The sequence below is a fragment of the Toxorhynchites rutilus genome, chromosome 2 (genome assembly GCF_029784135.1).
Source record: "Toxorhynchites rutilus septentrionalis strain SRP chromosome 2, ASM2978413v1, whole genome shotgun sequence".
NCBI classification, from domain to species: Eukaryota; Metazoa; Arthropoda; class Insecta; order Diptera; family Culicidae; genus Toxorhynchites; species Toxorhynchites rutilus.
In genome coordinates, this window is record NC_073745.1 from 337,858,012 (window position 1) to 337,871,905 (window position 13,894).

The window sequence follows — 13,894 nt, forward strand, 5'->3', positions numbered from 1 at the left end:
CCATCCGAAACCAGTTCCTCCTCTCAAGGTCGGCGATAGTCTCCTCGTTGCGCCTATTGAGAAAGCGAATGCGATAGGCAATCACATTGCATCGTCGCATTTGCTTGGCTCGCATATGGCTAGTCCGCTCGAACAGCAGGTTGCGCAGTGCATCCAAGAACTAGATACCTCCCCTTGTGCCATACCTCGGGAAGATAAAGTCAATGCAGAACAAGTTTGCTCAGCGCTGAAGGCCACTAAGAATATGAAGGCTCCCGGGTTTGATGGAATCTTCAACCTGATCCTGAAAAGGCTCACTCCCAAAGTCTACTCGCTGCTCAGCAACATCTTCAATCGATGCTTGGAATTGCACTATTCTCCAAGCATCTGGAAAGAAGCGAAGATCGTGCCGATCCGCAAACCCGGGAAGGATCCAACTCTACCTTCAAGCTACAGACCAATCAGCCTCCTTTCAGCGCTGGGCAAACTTTTTGAAAAAATCATTTTATTCCGATTGCAAAAATTTGATGAGGTCAACAACATCCTCCTGCCTGAACAGTTTGGGTTTAGACGGGGGCATTCGACTATCCACCAACTAGTGAGAGTGATGAACACCATCCAAAGGAACAGGGCTGTATCCAAGTCCACAGCCTTGGCACTGTTGGATGTCGAAAAGGCTTTCGACTGTGTCTGGCATGACGGGCTTGTATATAAGCTCTGTTCCTTTAACATTCCAATTTATCTCGTGAAAATCATCCGGTGTTACCTTCAGCAAAGGTCGTTCAGGGTATCGTTGAATGGCTGTTTGTCAAACACATTTTCCATCCAGGCAGGGGTCCCGCAGGGAAGTGCTATGCCCTTTTTGGGCCCTTTGCTGTACAGCCTTTACACCTCTGACACTCCTCCCCTGGGAGATGGCTGCGCGTCCTTTCTGTTCGCAGATGACACCGCAATTGCCGTCAAGGGGAGGATGCCTCGTGAAATAACAAACAGGCTTCAACGATGCCTTGACGCCTTTGTTGAATATGCTAACATATGGAAAATTAAAATCAATGCCTCCAAAACCCAAACAATCATGTTCCTGCACAGGCAGTCTCCCAAACTCAAACCTCCTCCATCTTGCGTTGTGGTGATGAATGGCACAAGGGTTGAGTGGTCCGCTGAAGTAACATATTTGGGGCTAGTGATAGATCAGAAACTCCTCTTCCGTCAGCACGTGGAGAAGAATTTGAATAGGTGTTCCGCTTTGGTTCGATCTCTGTACCCTCTGATCTGTCGACGATCCCGTCTCTCAAAGGTGAACAAACTGGCCGTCTACAATCAAATCATAGCTCCTGCCATCCTTTATGCAATTGTGGTGTGGGGGTCATGTGCTCAGACTCACAGGAACAAACTCCAAGTGGCGCAAAATCGTGCTTCGAGGATGATTCTTGATCGTCCTTTTGACACAAGGATCTCGGATCTACACCAAGAGGCTAATATCCAAAAACTAGATGCAATTATGTATGAAACAAAAGCTAAATTTGTTGAGAAATCTAGATCCTCTGAATTTGGCCTGATAAAAAATTTGCATATAGTAGATTAGTTAGTTGGTTATTAGTTAGTTAGTTAGTAGTTTATAAGTAGTCTCTTTCAAATTTAATTTCAAACAATACCATTAAAATGGTGAACAACTGTCAAATTAAAAATAAGGAACTTTTGCTCAACAGTATGATTTTAAATCCAAAAGCTGAACCAAAGATGTAAAGCCCAGACTGTGTCACTTGAACTGTAAAATATGTATTCAAATAGCAAAACATCTGAATAAAAATGCATTTAAGTTGTAAAAAAAAAATCGAGCGAGCTCATTCTTAACTTGGATGCAGAAGAGCACACAGTGGAAAGCAGCAAAACCAACTTTTCGGACATTAGTGGATCGGGCACAGCAGCAGCAACAGAGGAACCGACCATTTGGACAGTAGCGGAGCACACATCGGACAACAGCAGCAGAGGATCCAACCTTTTGGACAGCAGCGGAGTGCGCATCGGGCAGCAGCAGCAGAGTTCAGTCGTATAGTAGCGGAGCGTACTTTTGGGACAACATCAGCGGAGCACACATCGAGCAGCAGCAGCAGCGGGGTACTTTTCAATCGGCGGAAGGAAAATCGTAACCAGACAGCAAAAATGATGTCCGGATACGACAATAGTATGCCCTTAAAATGCTCCTAGGATTTCTTTTTTATTAGAGAAGTCTAAAAAATTCCATGTGATGCTATGATGCTATTCGATTTGGCAAACTGGCAACTACGCAGTTTCGGAAATGCAGCTTCTGCTAGAGATGCCTGTAGTCATTTGAAGGCTGCTGTAATTATTTATAATGATGTCTTAAATGAGATTGCATTGGATGTGTTATAGTTCATCATGAAGAGGGAAATCCATAAATCAGTCTCAAATTTTACAGTGAATTTGAAACTGTTTCTAACCGTATACGTTTCCGTGGCATTTTGTGGAGAGGCTTATCAGAGTTGAAATTAATTCAAAATTTGCGGCCAACGATGTGGCAGATATATTTATATATGTCTACCTCCGGAACGATCCATCCAATTTTGATGAAATAGTTTTTCCCAGATTCTCCATTAAATTTCCTGTTTTTTTGAAAAATAAAATTTTGGTGAATGTTTTTCTCTTGATTTTTGAGGCAAAAACGCAATTTTCTTTACAAAAAATGTCACCATTTCGTCAAAAATCAATATTTTGAAAGAAATCCTACGTACGATAACAGGAAATATATCCAAGACTATTTAAAAGAAAAATCATTGATTGAAATCGGTCCACTAGAAAAGCTTGTCCCACCAGTTTACAAGGTTTTGGCTGTAAGGGTTCAACAAACCGGTTGTGGCTATTCATGGGACTGTCCAATTGACACCAATGTATTTTCGTATGTTAAGTAATATATATATATATATCTAATAAAACTGAGATATCAGATAAATTATAGTAATTTTTTTTCTTGTTGAAAAAAACGCGAAAACACTTACAATAACTCCTTGGTGAACAGACGCTCGAATGTATGTAGGTTTCACTTAAATTTAACGTAAATAAACGTGAAATAGTTACCGTTCTGAATCATATTTCGGACACTTTGTTCTATTATCTTGAAATGCTTAATGCACTGAGGATACGACTATAAAATTAATGTCGCAATTGCTTCTTTAGAATAATCCCTTGGTTTCACTATCATTTTATATGAGAACTACATTTGAATTATAACATAATCGGCAAAAATCTATCAACACTACTCACTATCGTTTGTGTTTGACGTTTGCTTAGCGTGGGCACGTAGATTTTACCCGTTCATAAATATTTAAATTTCTCCCGTGTTTCATCAGTTCTCATCATTGTTAACAGTTTACTGTCATTGCTTGGTAAGTGTTCGCAGTTGACTATAAAATATAATCAAGTGTAATGTAATTTTCGTTCAAAAAATTACAAAATAAAGTGTCCGAAGTTTGATTTTTATTCGCTTCATTTGAAAAGTATTTTATTCGTTGATTTTTTTATGTTTTCAATCAAATAGGTACCAAAGCAGAAAGCTTGAAAGCATATTGAACTAATTTATTAAAAATATCAACCAAATAATACCTGTGCATAAAGTTTAGACCTGTTTTCTGCATCATATGCCTTAACCCTTTCGTTACGAGCGTCGTCTATAGACGACATGAAATTCATACTGCTCTTCGATCACACCAGCGCGATGTGCACACTCTTCGGCGCAGTACTCCGTACAGGGGTAGCACTTCGGCGGAGCACACTGCCGTAATGAAAGGGTTAAGCGTCCGAAATATGATTCAGAACGGTACTGTGCTGCGCTGCCTCATATTTCACTGGCGGAACAAGAATTCCAAGTAGGATTGCTACTACTCATGTCTCGTGAAGCATATAGCATTTCGATTCACCTACTGGGTCACAAAGCAATTAGGTAGTATTTAAGATTCAGAACACACGAACCATCAATACCCATTCACCCAAAGTGTGAACAATTAATTATACAACAATCATCCGGCCACATTTTATAATCACACTAAATATTGATTCGCAAAAAACAGCATTCGTTTTGCGATACAATACACATGTCAAGGTTGAATGAAAAACACCAAACTCTAAGAAAGATCAACCAACCAACCCAACTACTTATTCATCAGAGAACTATATTTTTCATTGCTGTTCTTTCATTACACTTTTCATTTGCATCATTTATCTCTCGATGGGCTACGATGAAATGCTGTCAGACTCTTGCCGTGGGATGAACTCACAGCATGCTCGTTAATCACTGTCTCTCTTTGTTGTGAATAAAATGAGCGGTGAATCTCCTACAGTGCTTGAATGAACACATTGTTTACCCCATTAGTGGCTGGTGGGGTGGGTAGGTGAGATGTTATAATCAAAACAAACGGGTAATAGAGGAGATGTGTCTAAAACGCGCCTGCCGGGCAATTTGGCAAGAATAGAAATGCAATGGATATAGGCTATCGTGCAAGTCAATGATAGAATCCTACCATGCAAGTTTTACATTTGTAAAATGCTTAAAAAAAATAAGAAAAATAATTTTCTTTGGAAGCGATTTTCGATGTAATTTTCTACATCATTTCTATAGGGTGTTTGTTGCTTGAACCCGATTCAGAGGCACTGTGGGTCATATTTACTGAGGCGAGTTCCCAGTGAATATCTCAGATGAAGAAAAAGGTAAGAAAGGATTCATTTCCTTTTCAGTTTGATATTTTCCGCATCAGATTACCTTCGGGCATTATGGCATACCCTCGATCGGGGCAGTTTGCTCACTTTCGGCCGGATAACATTCTCACGAGAGAAATAGCTTGTATGTGAGGGATGCCAGAGGATTTTTTCAAATATCTCTGCATGGCACGAATAAATGTCTTCAAATGTAATCATAATGAACAAAAATGAGCAAACCATCACGATATTTCTGAATCATGTTCGATAAATCACACAAACAATTGTTTTCACATACTTTGAAATGGCCTCAGTATGTTTTCACAAAATTAAATGTCTTCAAAACGAAAACATGTCTTCACATTTCGCATCTATATTATGTGCTCAGAGAATGCAGGAAAACAAGAGCGCGGACTGGAGAATTAATGCACGAATACTGGGAGAACACGCTCGCCGGAGAAACGGTTTCTTCTCTTCGCTGGTGGGCATGAAGGGAATAGATTGATGGAATCTCTCATTCATACAAGCTGTTTCTCTGAGCTTTATAGTCTCTGAGAGAAACAACTCATGGGCATATTATACTTTTGCTGGGCCATTTAACACCGTATGATTGGAAATTTAGAATTTGAGCGCCTTACAAAATAAAATTCGTAGCACTTTTGTTATTCAGTATCTAAAATACAGAACGATTACAGATGACTGAGGGTTTACTAAACTAAAATACTAAATTTTACTAAATTTACTAAATTTTAATAGCACGGTCAAGATAAATCCATTCTCGCTTAGGGGGTGCGTATTACACACTTCTCCTATAGATGCGAAAAAAATTTCGCCAATCTTCGTGGCGAAAGAAAAGATAACATATTCATAATCCATATTCGATCAATATTACATGTAATTTTCAGTCAAAGATATTTCCAGTAAACCTAACTTTATGTAACCTTTTATGGATCGAATATCAAAACAAACGGTCATGAAATTCCCAAACACATTTTCAATCGAACCGCCGGCACTATTCTCATTTCGTTTTCCACGGTGCCACGATGACTCCGAGGGTTCGAATGGCGTCGGCCGTTGACGAAGACATGTTTTCCACCGCATGTTTCTTACGTCTATACTCACACTCTCCCGCCAATGCTCCGAGCGTCTGGTCCATTCGACTCCGACGCGTGACTCGTGTCGTGCCCGATATAGCGCTCAAACCAGAATCGGTTAGGTTGGGCTCGACTCGATCGATGAATTTTAGTTGCTCAATGACCGCGGCTCGCGAGTGACACGAAAATAGTGAGCGCTTGGGAAAGGTGCGACTCAAAGATAGTAGTTTTAGTGCAGTGTCTTAGTAGTTTATAGAAGGTGTTTTTTTGTTGTTGTTGTGTACAGTTATATTGTTTCACTCTTAACGAATCGGCGTGAATAAGTTGTTCATCGATAGTGGTTCGACAGCTGCCGAATAGTCCATGGATCTGATCAAATATTCAGCAGGGCTGCACGTGTTAGGAAATGTACTGAGGAAATTGGTTTTCTCTCCCACTAGTTTAAATCCTTTTGCAGAAGTGAAACCAACTAGCAAGTATGTTCCAGTAGGTAAACGTGCAGAATGAGTTGAAAACCGGTAACCAATTCTTGAGGAATCGTCCAATGCCGTAGTTATTGGACAGATAATCAAGTGTCGAACCCACCCCCCTCTGAGCACACACACACACAATGTGCAACGCGTTTTTAATGAAAGTTGTCCAGTAGTAGCGGCGGCAGCAGCAGCAGTAAAAGAGTTGGCAATAGGGAGTATGCGAAAGTGAATGCAGAAAGAGTGAAATAGCATAAAATCAACCACACGAAGAAACCAAAATTGTTTATTTTTTTCGTCATCCTCGTGGTGTGGAGGCGCGTGCTCGAAATTAACAAAACGGTGTAGGACCTAGTGACCAACAGTAGTGGCAACAGAAGCAGTAGCAGCAGCAGCCGAGCATAAGAAGGACAGAAAATGGTGCAATGGACGCTGGTATGGGCCGGCATTGGTGTTCTGATTGCCATCTCGGGCGCCCTGCTCGGATGGATCGTTTTTCCTGCGGCGGTTCACGAGAAGATTATTGAGGTATGTTCCGAGAGGGATGTTCCTCTGTTGTTTAGATTAATAATTGACGAATCACGGGGAACACCTGTGGCAAACGAGATTGACATGGACTGATAGAAGATCCGATTTGCATCGCAAGGGTTCATTATGCATTGGTTGAGAGAAGAATCACGGAAGCGTTGAATATCGATGATGCGTTATGTAAACTCAGCTGCCGATTTGCATTAGAGATTAATTCCGAATGAATTATTGTTATATCAATTGTGCCGATGAGATTTTTTCTATACATTGTATCGTTATTGAACGAACGAAATTGAAACTTCGTTGGCAGTTAGTTAATTAGTAAGCTAGTTTATCTTACTCCTTTAATGACACATAACATTTGACCTGTTTTTTTTTCCGTCAATGATCAATGATTAAATCATACTTTCAGATATTTGGCATTCAAATTTTCCGTGACAGGAATAAATCGCTGCACTGCCCATGTTTGCATAGGAGATGTTTTTGTTGTTGTTTTTTTTGTCTACAAGCGTAACCATGCGAATTTCCAATTAAATAATCTGCCCAGTTGAAGGATATTATCGCCAAAAAGAGGGCCTAGGAGATTTTGGGGATTAAAACATATTTTTTCCATTTGGAAAACGCTTGCGTCTATTTATGCAGACAATCAATCGTTTCAATGAACATTTGTTCGCATAGCTAGACGTAATCACCAGGTTGCTCTATCTGTAGCGTTAGTATGTATTTATATTTCCGATAATAGTCAAAATGTCTCCTCGGTAGTTTCAGTTGTTATCGGATAAAATCAAAAAGGTTTGGAAGAAATTTAGTTATATAGTTAGAAAGTGACTCTGGATTTGTTGCGAGTCTATGATAGTTCTTTTTTCCTGAATACTCTGGGATATGATAAGAACAGCAGGTTCATGTTTTTTCAATTAATTGAACTATCACGATCAATCGCATAAAGATGGTGGAGTGACTTACACCAACGGTATGAGTAAATGCTGATTATGTGGAATAATTTGATGTCGAATTCGACAATATTATTTTAATTTTACTACTGATCTGATTGTTCCATTATCTACTTGAAGATTCAAATGCAGAAATTTAGGTAATTCTAACATTAAAAAAACACAATTGTTCATCGTGTACAGAAAATATAAATTTATGAGCAGCGTTTCAATTGTTTCTAATATTCATCTATTAGAAAACACTAAGTAATAAGGCTGTGCACCCGAGTGTGCCGAGTGGTTAGGGTCTCACATTATCATGCCGGGTGTTCGGGTTCGATTCCCGTTCTGGCCGGGGGATTTTTCGTCAGAGAAATTTCCTTCGACTTGCACTGTGGTCACGCGTATTCTAGAGCTTGCCCCTCGGAATACATTCAAGGCGTGTTATTTGGTTTAAGAAATCTCAACTAAGTATTTATAAATGACGCTAGTTAATGCATACGTTGAGACGGCAAAAATTCCACAGGGAACGTTAACGCCATTCAAGAAGAAGAAGTAATAAGGCAACTATCCTGACAGGCATGTTTAGACTCTACAAAGAATGTGATTCAAATGTAGATTTAGCTTATAGCACATAATACTGATAATTGTTGATTTTCGAAAGATGTATAAAAACTATATGGAACTACGTCTGTTATGCGGACAAACAGTTATTTTTCGAAAAGGTTTTTTCAAATTTGCTCAAATGTTTTCCAACAAAAAATGTTTGTTTGCATGTTGAACAAACGTATTACATTGCGTAGAATGCAAAACGGCGTTCCATTTGCGTTGCCAGTTAACGATGGTATTTTTACGAACTAAAGAATAAAATTCATTGAAGGCGATTTGACGCTGATAAATTTCGCCTTCAATTGCACCTACCTTTGCTAATGAGTCAGCCCTCTCATTACCCGGAATTGAGCAATGTGAAGGGACTCAGACAAAGGTAATGACATAACAGCGTCTGGTTAAAGCACTCAAAATTTCTCGTATTCTCTCAAGGAAGTACGGCGAGTGCTTTTCCGGCCTCACTGAACGGATAGCTTCGACAGAGCTAAGACTATCCGTTACAATGTAATAGTGTTCAACAGGTCGTGAGGCGACGCTGTCCAGCGCCCAGTGTATCGCTGCCAATTCAGCAATATATACCGAGCAAGGATTCTGAAGACTGTGTGAGGTGCTAACAAATACGTTGAACACTCCAAATCCTGTGGACTCATTCATAGAGGACCCATCAGTAAAGTACATATTATCACAATTGATACGTCCATACTTTGCATTGAAGATCGTAGGAACGATCCCCGATCGATGATAATCTGGAATTCCATGGATTTTCTCCAGATAAACAGATAAAAAAATACAGAGGAATTGATGTAGTCAGGAAAAAAAACGGTTGGGAATATACAAAGAAGGATCAACCTGCATGGAGATGAATTCATGATATGAAGTCATGAATCCAGAATGAAAATTTAGCCCGATCAGCTGCTCAAAATTTCCGATCACCAATGGGTTCATAACCTTACACCGGATGAGGAACCGAAGAGATATTAAATTGAAGCGATCTTTTAGTGGGAGTACGCCTGCCAAAACCTCGAGGCTCATGGTATGCGTTGAGGGCATACATCCCAACGCAATACGGAGACAAAGATACTGAATTCGCTCGAGTTTAATGAGGTGTGTTTTGGCAGCTGATTGAAAACAGAAACTGCCATACTCCATCACTGAGAGAATAGTTGTTCGATACAACATTATAAGATCTTCGGGATGGGCTCCCCACCAGGTGCCGGTAATTGTACGGAGAAAGTTTATTCTTTGTTGACATTTTTTACTCAGATACCTAATATGGGCCCCCCAAGTACATTTGGAGTCGAACCAGACCCCAAGATACTTGAATGACATAGCATGAGTGATCGGTTTACCCAAAAGTTGAAGCTTTGGTTTTGCTGGTTTATGCTTCCTAGAAAAAACCACCATCTCTGTTTTCTCCGTGGAGAATTCGATCCCTAGCCCAATGGCCCAGGTTGAAAAATTGTTCAAAGTATCTTGTAAGGGTCCTTGCAGGTCGGATTCGTTTGATCCTACGACCGACACCACTCCATCATCTGCAAGTTGTCTTAGGCTGCAATTTTGTGTAAGGCAATTGTCGATGTCGCTTACATAGAAGTTGTACAAAAGGGGGCTTAAACATGAGCCCTGGGGGAGGCCCATGTAAGAGAACCGACTTACTGCCGAATCTCCGTGAGAAAAGTTCAAATGTTTCTCACAAAGCAAGTTATATAACATATTATTCAATAGAGGCGGCAGACCCCGAGAGTGTAATTTGTCTGACAAAACCACTATTGAAACAGAATCAAAGGCCCCCTTTATGTCCAAGAATACTGAAACCATTTGTTTTTTTCCGGCGTAAGCCATTTGAATTTCTGAAGAAAGCAACGCAAGACAATCATTCGTCCCCTTGCCCCTGCGGAACCCATATTGTGTATCTGAGAGTAGGCCATTCGTTTCAACCCATCGATCAAGGCGAAACAAGATGATTTTCTCCAACAATTTTCGTATACAAGACAGCATTGCTATTGGGCGGTACGAATTGAAGTCGGACGCGGGCTTTCCGGGTTTTTGAATAGCTATAACTCGAACTTGACTCCAATCATCTGGAACAATATTATGCTCCATAAACCGATTGAATAAATTCAACAAGCGATGTTTCGCCACATCAGGAAGGTTTTTCAGCAAGTTGAACTTAATTCTATTCGATCCCGGAGCAGAATTGTTACATGAAAGGAGAGCAAGAGAGAATTCTACCATCGACAAACTCGGAATCAAGATCGCACCTATCTTGTGAAATATCTCGAACAATTTTTTGTACAGGAACGGAATCGGGACATACCTTCCGTGCAAAATCCGTAATTCGCTTGATAAAAATCGATTGCCCAGACTCAGTAGTCGGTTTTGTGTGCTAGTTATGCATGTGAGAAAATCCCTGACTATCTTGAGCATTTTTTGTGGGATACATATACCTATATATCCAATTGCCCAAAAAGAACTAAATATTCGAGGTAATTCAGGAAAAATGTGTTTGAGACGTTTCTAGGGTTCTACGATGGGAATATACAAGATCTGGAGAATGAGTACCGTATCATAATGGTAAAATTACTCCGCAAGGAAATGAAGGTTTCATAAGACGAGCATGTGCAGCATTGGTGGACAAAAATTGGATGCCTAAAAAGAATTGACGATTCGCTCGCATTTGCGGCGCTACAATGCCATGTTTTTAATGTTCTCACTATGCCTCACTTCTCGGCAACTGTCGGGCGATTTTTTTTTCTGAATATTATCAGAACAAATCGAAGCTTCGAAATCGGCTCAGCAACGATACGATGAACGCTATTTTGACATCAAAAGATTTGATCAAACGTCGTGGTGGCAGCTCGAAATTTTTTATAAATGATAGTATGTAGGCTAGATTCAGAAAACCAATGTATAAGCATCATCAAACACAAAAATGACTTGCAAATGTAAATGTAGTATTTGTAATAAAAATATGAGTATTTTTTCATGCTAATAGAATAGAATTTTTTCCTACAACGAATAATTTCGATGGTACAGATTTTTGGTACAGGTTTTTGGGAAAAAGTTCTGTACTTTTTTTAACCCCTTTTTTTAAGATTTTTAACCCCTCTGGTACAGATTTAAATGTGGCAACACTGGTCACAACCAATAAACTGAAGCTGAACACTTATACGAATTGACAGAAAAACCGAACGAAAAAATAAAAATTAGAAGCTTTATAATTTTCGGCTTTCTTCTACTTGAGATGATTTTATGAACTGAATATTGGATTGATGCAGGAGAAAACTCTCATTCATGCTATTAAATTATGGTATCTATTTCGCTTAAAAGCGGCTGAGGTACGACATCGTTTTTCCAACGGAAGCGTACAATCTTGATACATTATTTAGCTGGATTTTGGCTTTCACGTTTCGTCGGAGTTTCCGCCAACGGGAGTCAACCTAAAACAACGATCTTGATGGAACTAATTCTAATTATATAAATTCGATTCTTCTGGGCTATTTTTCTTTCAACGGCCGACATCTCAGCAGCAGAACGGCCACGAAAAGTAAATTGATATGGTTAGAAAATTATTTCATACTTTTTTGATTTTTCACTTGTTTTTATTTCAGAACAGTTTGTATTATTTCCGAATTGATCGTTTTGATATCAAACACAAACTCTTCAACCTTACTATAAGAACATAAGAAGTGTATCGAAATTTGCAGTAATAAGCCGTTGGCAATTCTGACCAATAGAGGAGACTGGTCATGTTTGCTATACAATGGAAGTTATCTCTTTTTCAAACACTCGTCCAAAAGAAATTGATGATTGGCAGTTCCTGCAGGGAACACTGTTTGCCAATCTTCCCAATTATTCGTATCACACTCCCCGGTTCCGCGCGCAATATCATGACTCGTACACTTGCGCACGCTGTCCCAAACCGAAAGTTGGACTTGTCTATAATATTGCCATTGTGTACTTTTTAGGCGTTGTTGACATTTTTTGAAGAAGAGGCTATAATTGAATGAAAAAATATCAGGAAATATTTATTTTTCTATTTCATTCAGTTGACTTAGATGATCATCTAATTCAGTCTCCACAAAACAGTGTTAACGTGTTTTTGTTTTTTTTGAAGCTGTATTACATTTTACATAGTTACCATATGATGTTCTGGAATATCAAGTTTGCATATTTCCAATATTCTTTGTCTCAGTGTTTCTGTGCCGACACGGATCATTAATCAGCAACGTCTTCCTAGTCTATATCCCACAATTAGCGTGGCGCGTCTCTCTCGACTCGAGGAATCCTGGGTAGTCACTAGCCGGCACAATCTTCAACTGGTCTTGGTGAATTCAAGTCCAAGATATTCAAAAAAAAATTGTTGATGCCAAATGATTTCAATTGCAAGAACGAGATTTACTTTTATCTATAAAAAAATTGTCAAAAATTGACTTTTCAGAAGAAAAAACGACCGAGCGCCAAAGTCAGTTTTCGACAAAGAAAAATTTCGAGAAAACAATAAATCTCGATGTTTACGTACGCAATTAAAATTGCATTTGGCATTTTTTTTTAAATTCCGATCTCATGTACCCCACACTTGGGTGATTTTTCGTTTAAAAATACTTACATTTAGAAGTCTGCGACACTTGAAAATGAAGTTCTATTGAGCTAATATTTGGCATAGGAAATTTTATCTTGAAAATCAACATATCGCAGGTCCCGTATGAAAAATGGAGATGGCCATTGTCATTGGCACTCTAAACCATACGTTTTTCCTTTCATTTCGAAAAAACGACGAAAAAAACAAAAAAGTTCCAGAGAGTCGATTTTTGACAAAAAAAAAATTTCAAGATGACAGACGTTTCATGCAATTAGAAGACATTTGGCATCAAAATATATTTTTTTTGAAAACCCCGATATCATGTAGCCCCTTCCTTCTCTCTTTTGGGAGATTTTCGAAGGTTAAAAAATTAAAACTTTAGGCGCTTTGAGGCACCATGTCACCATTGTAAAAAGAACATTTCCACGCCAAATTAGCAGGCCGCTGACTCATTTTTTTCGAAACCTTGTACGTATGCTGGCAGCTACTCAAATTACAATTTTCATTATAATATGATAAATTTTAACTATAAGGTGATTTCTTATAGTGGTGTATGAAGAAACATTAATCTTGTTTTCATAACATCGAAACATAAAATCAAGATGTCTGATTCAAATATTATGTAAGGTAAAATTTGTGCTCCCTTGGCCGAGTGGTTAGCGTCATAACTAACATGCCGGGTGTTCGGGTTCGATTCCCGTTCTGGTCGGGGGATTTTTTCGTCAAAGAAATTTCCTCCGACTTGCACTGTGATCACGCGTATTCTAGAGCTTGCCACTCAGAATGCATTCAAGGCGTGTTATTTGGCATAGAAATCTCAACTAAGTACTAATAAAAATGACGCAAGTAATACTACGTTGAGACGGCGAAGTTCCTCTAGGAACGTTAGTGCCATTGAAGAAGAAGAAGAAGAAGTAAGGTAAAATTGTTGGAAAATTATTGATCTATTTAGGAATATTTTACATACACTGTAAGCAATATTACTCAAAAAAT

The 13,894-nt window shown here is 39.1% G+C and overlaps 1 protein-coding gene across 3 annotated transcripts in view; it reads left to right on the plus strand.

The window, feature by feature from the left end:
- Positions 1–13,894, plus strand: part of LOC129765268 (sensory neuron membrane protein 2) — a 93,987-nt gene that overhangs the window by 4,376 nt on the left and 75,717 nt on the right. For 2 of the 3 annotated variants that reach the window (XM_055765391.1, XM_055765392.1), the window contains exon 1: positions 5,926–6,781. The exons of the other annotated variant lie outside the window; for it this stretch is intronic. In XM_055765391.1, coding sequence (XP_055621366.1) covers positions 6,671–6,781 — 111 coding nt within the window. In that variant the 5' untranslated portion in view covers positions 5,926–6,670. Of the gene's footprint in view, positions 1–5,925; positions 6,782–13,894 lie in introns of those variants that run through there. 3 annotated transcript variants of the gene reach the window in all.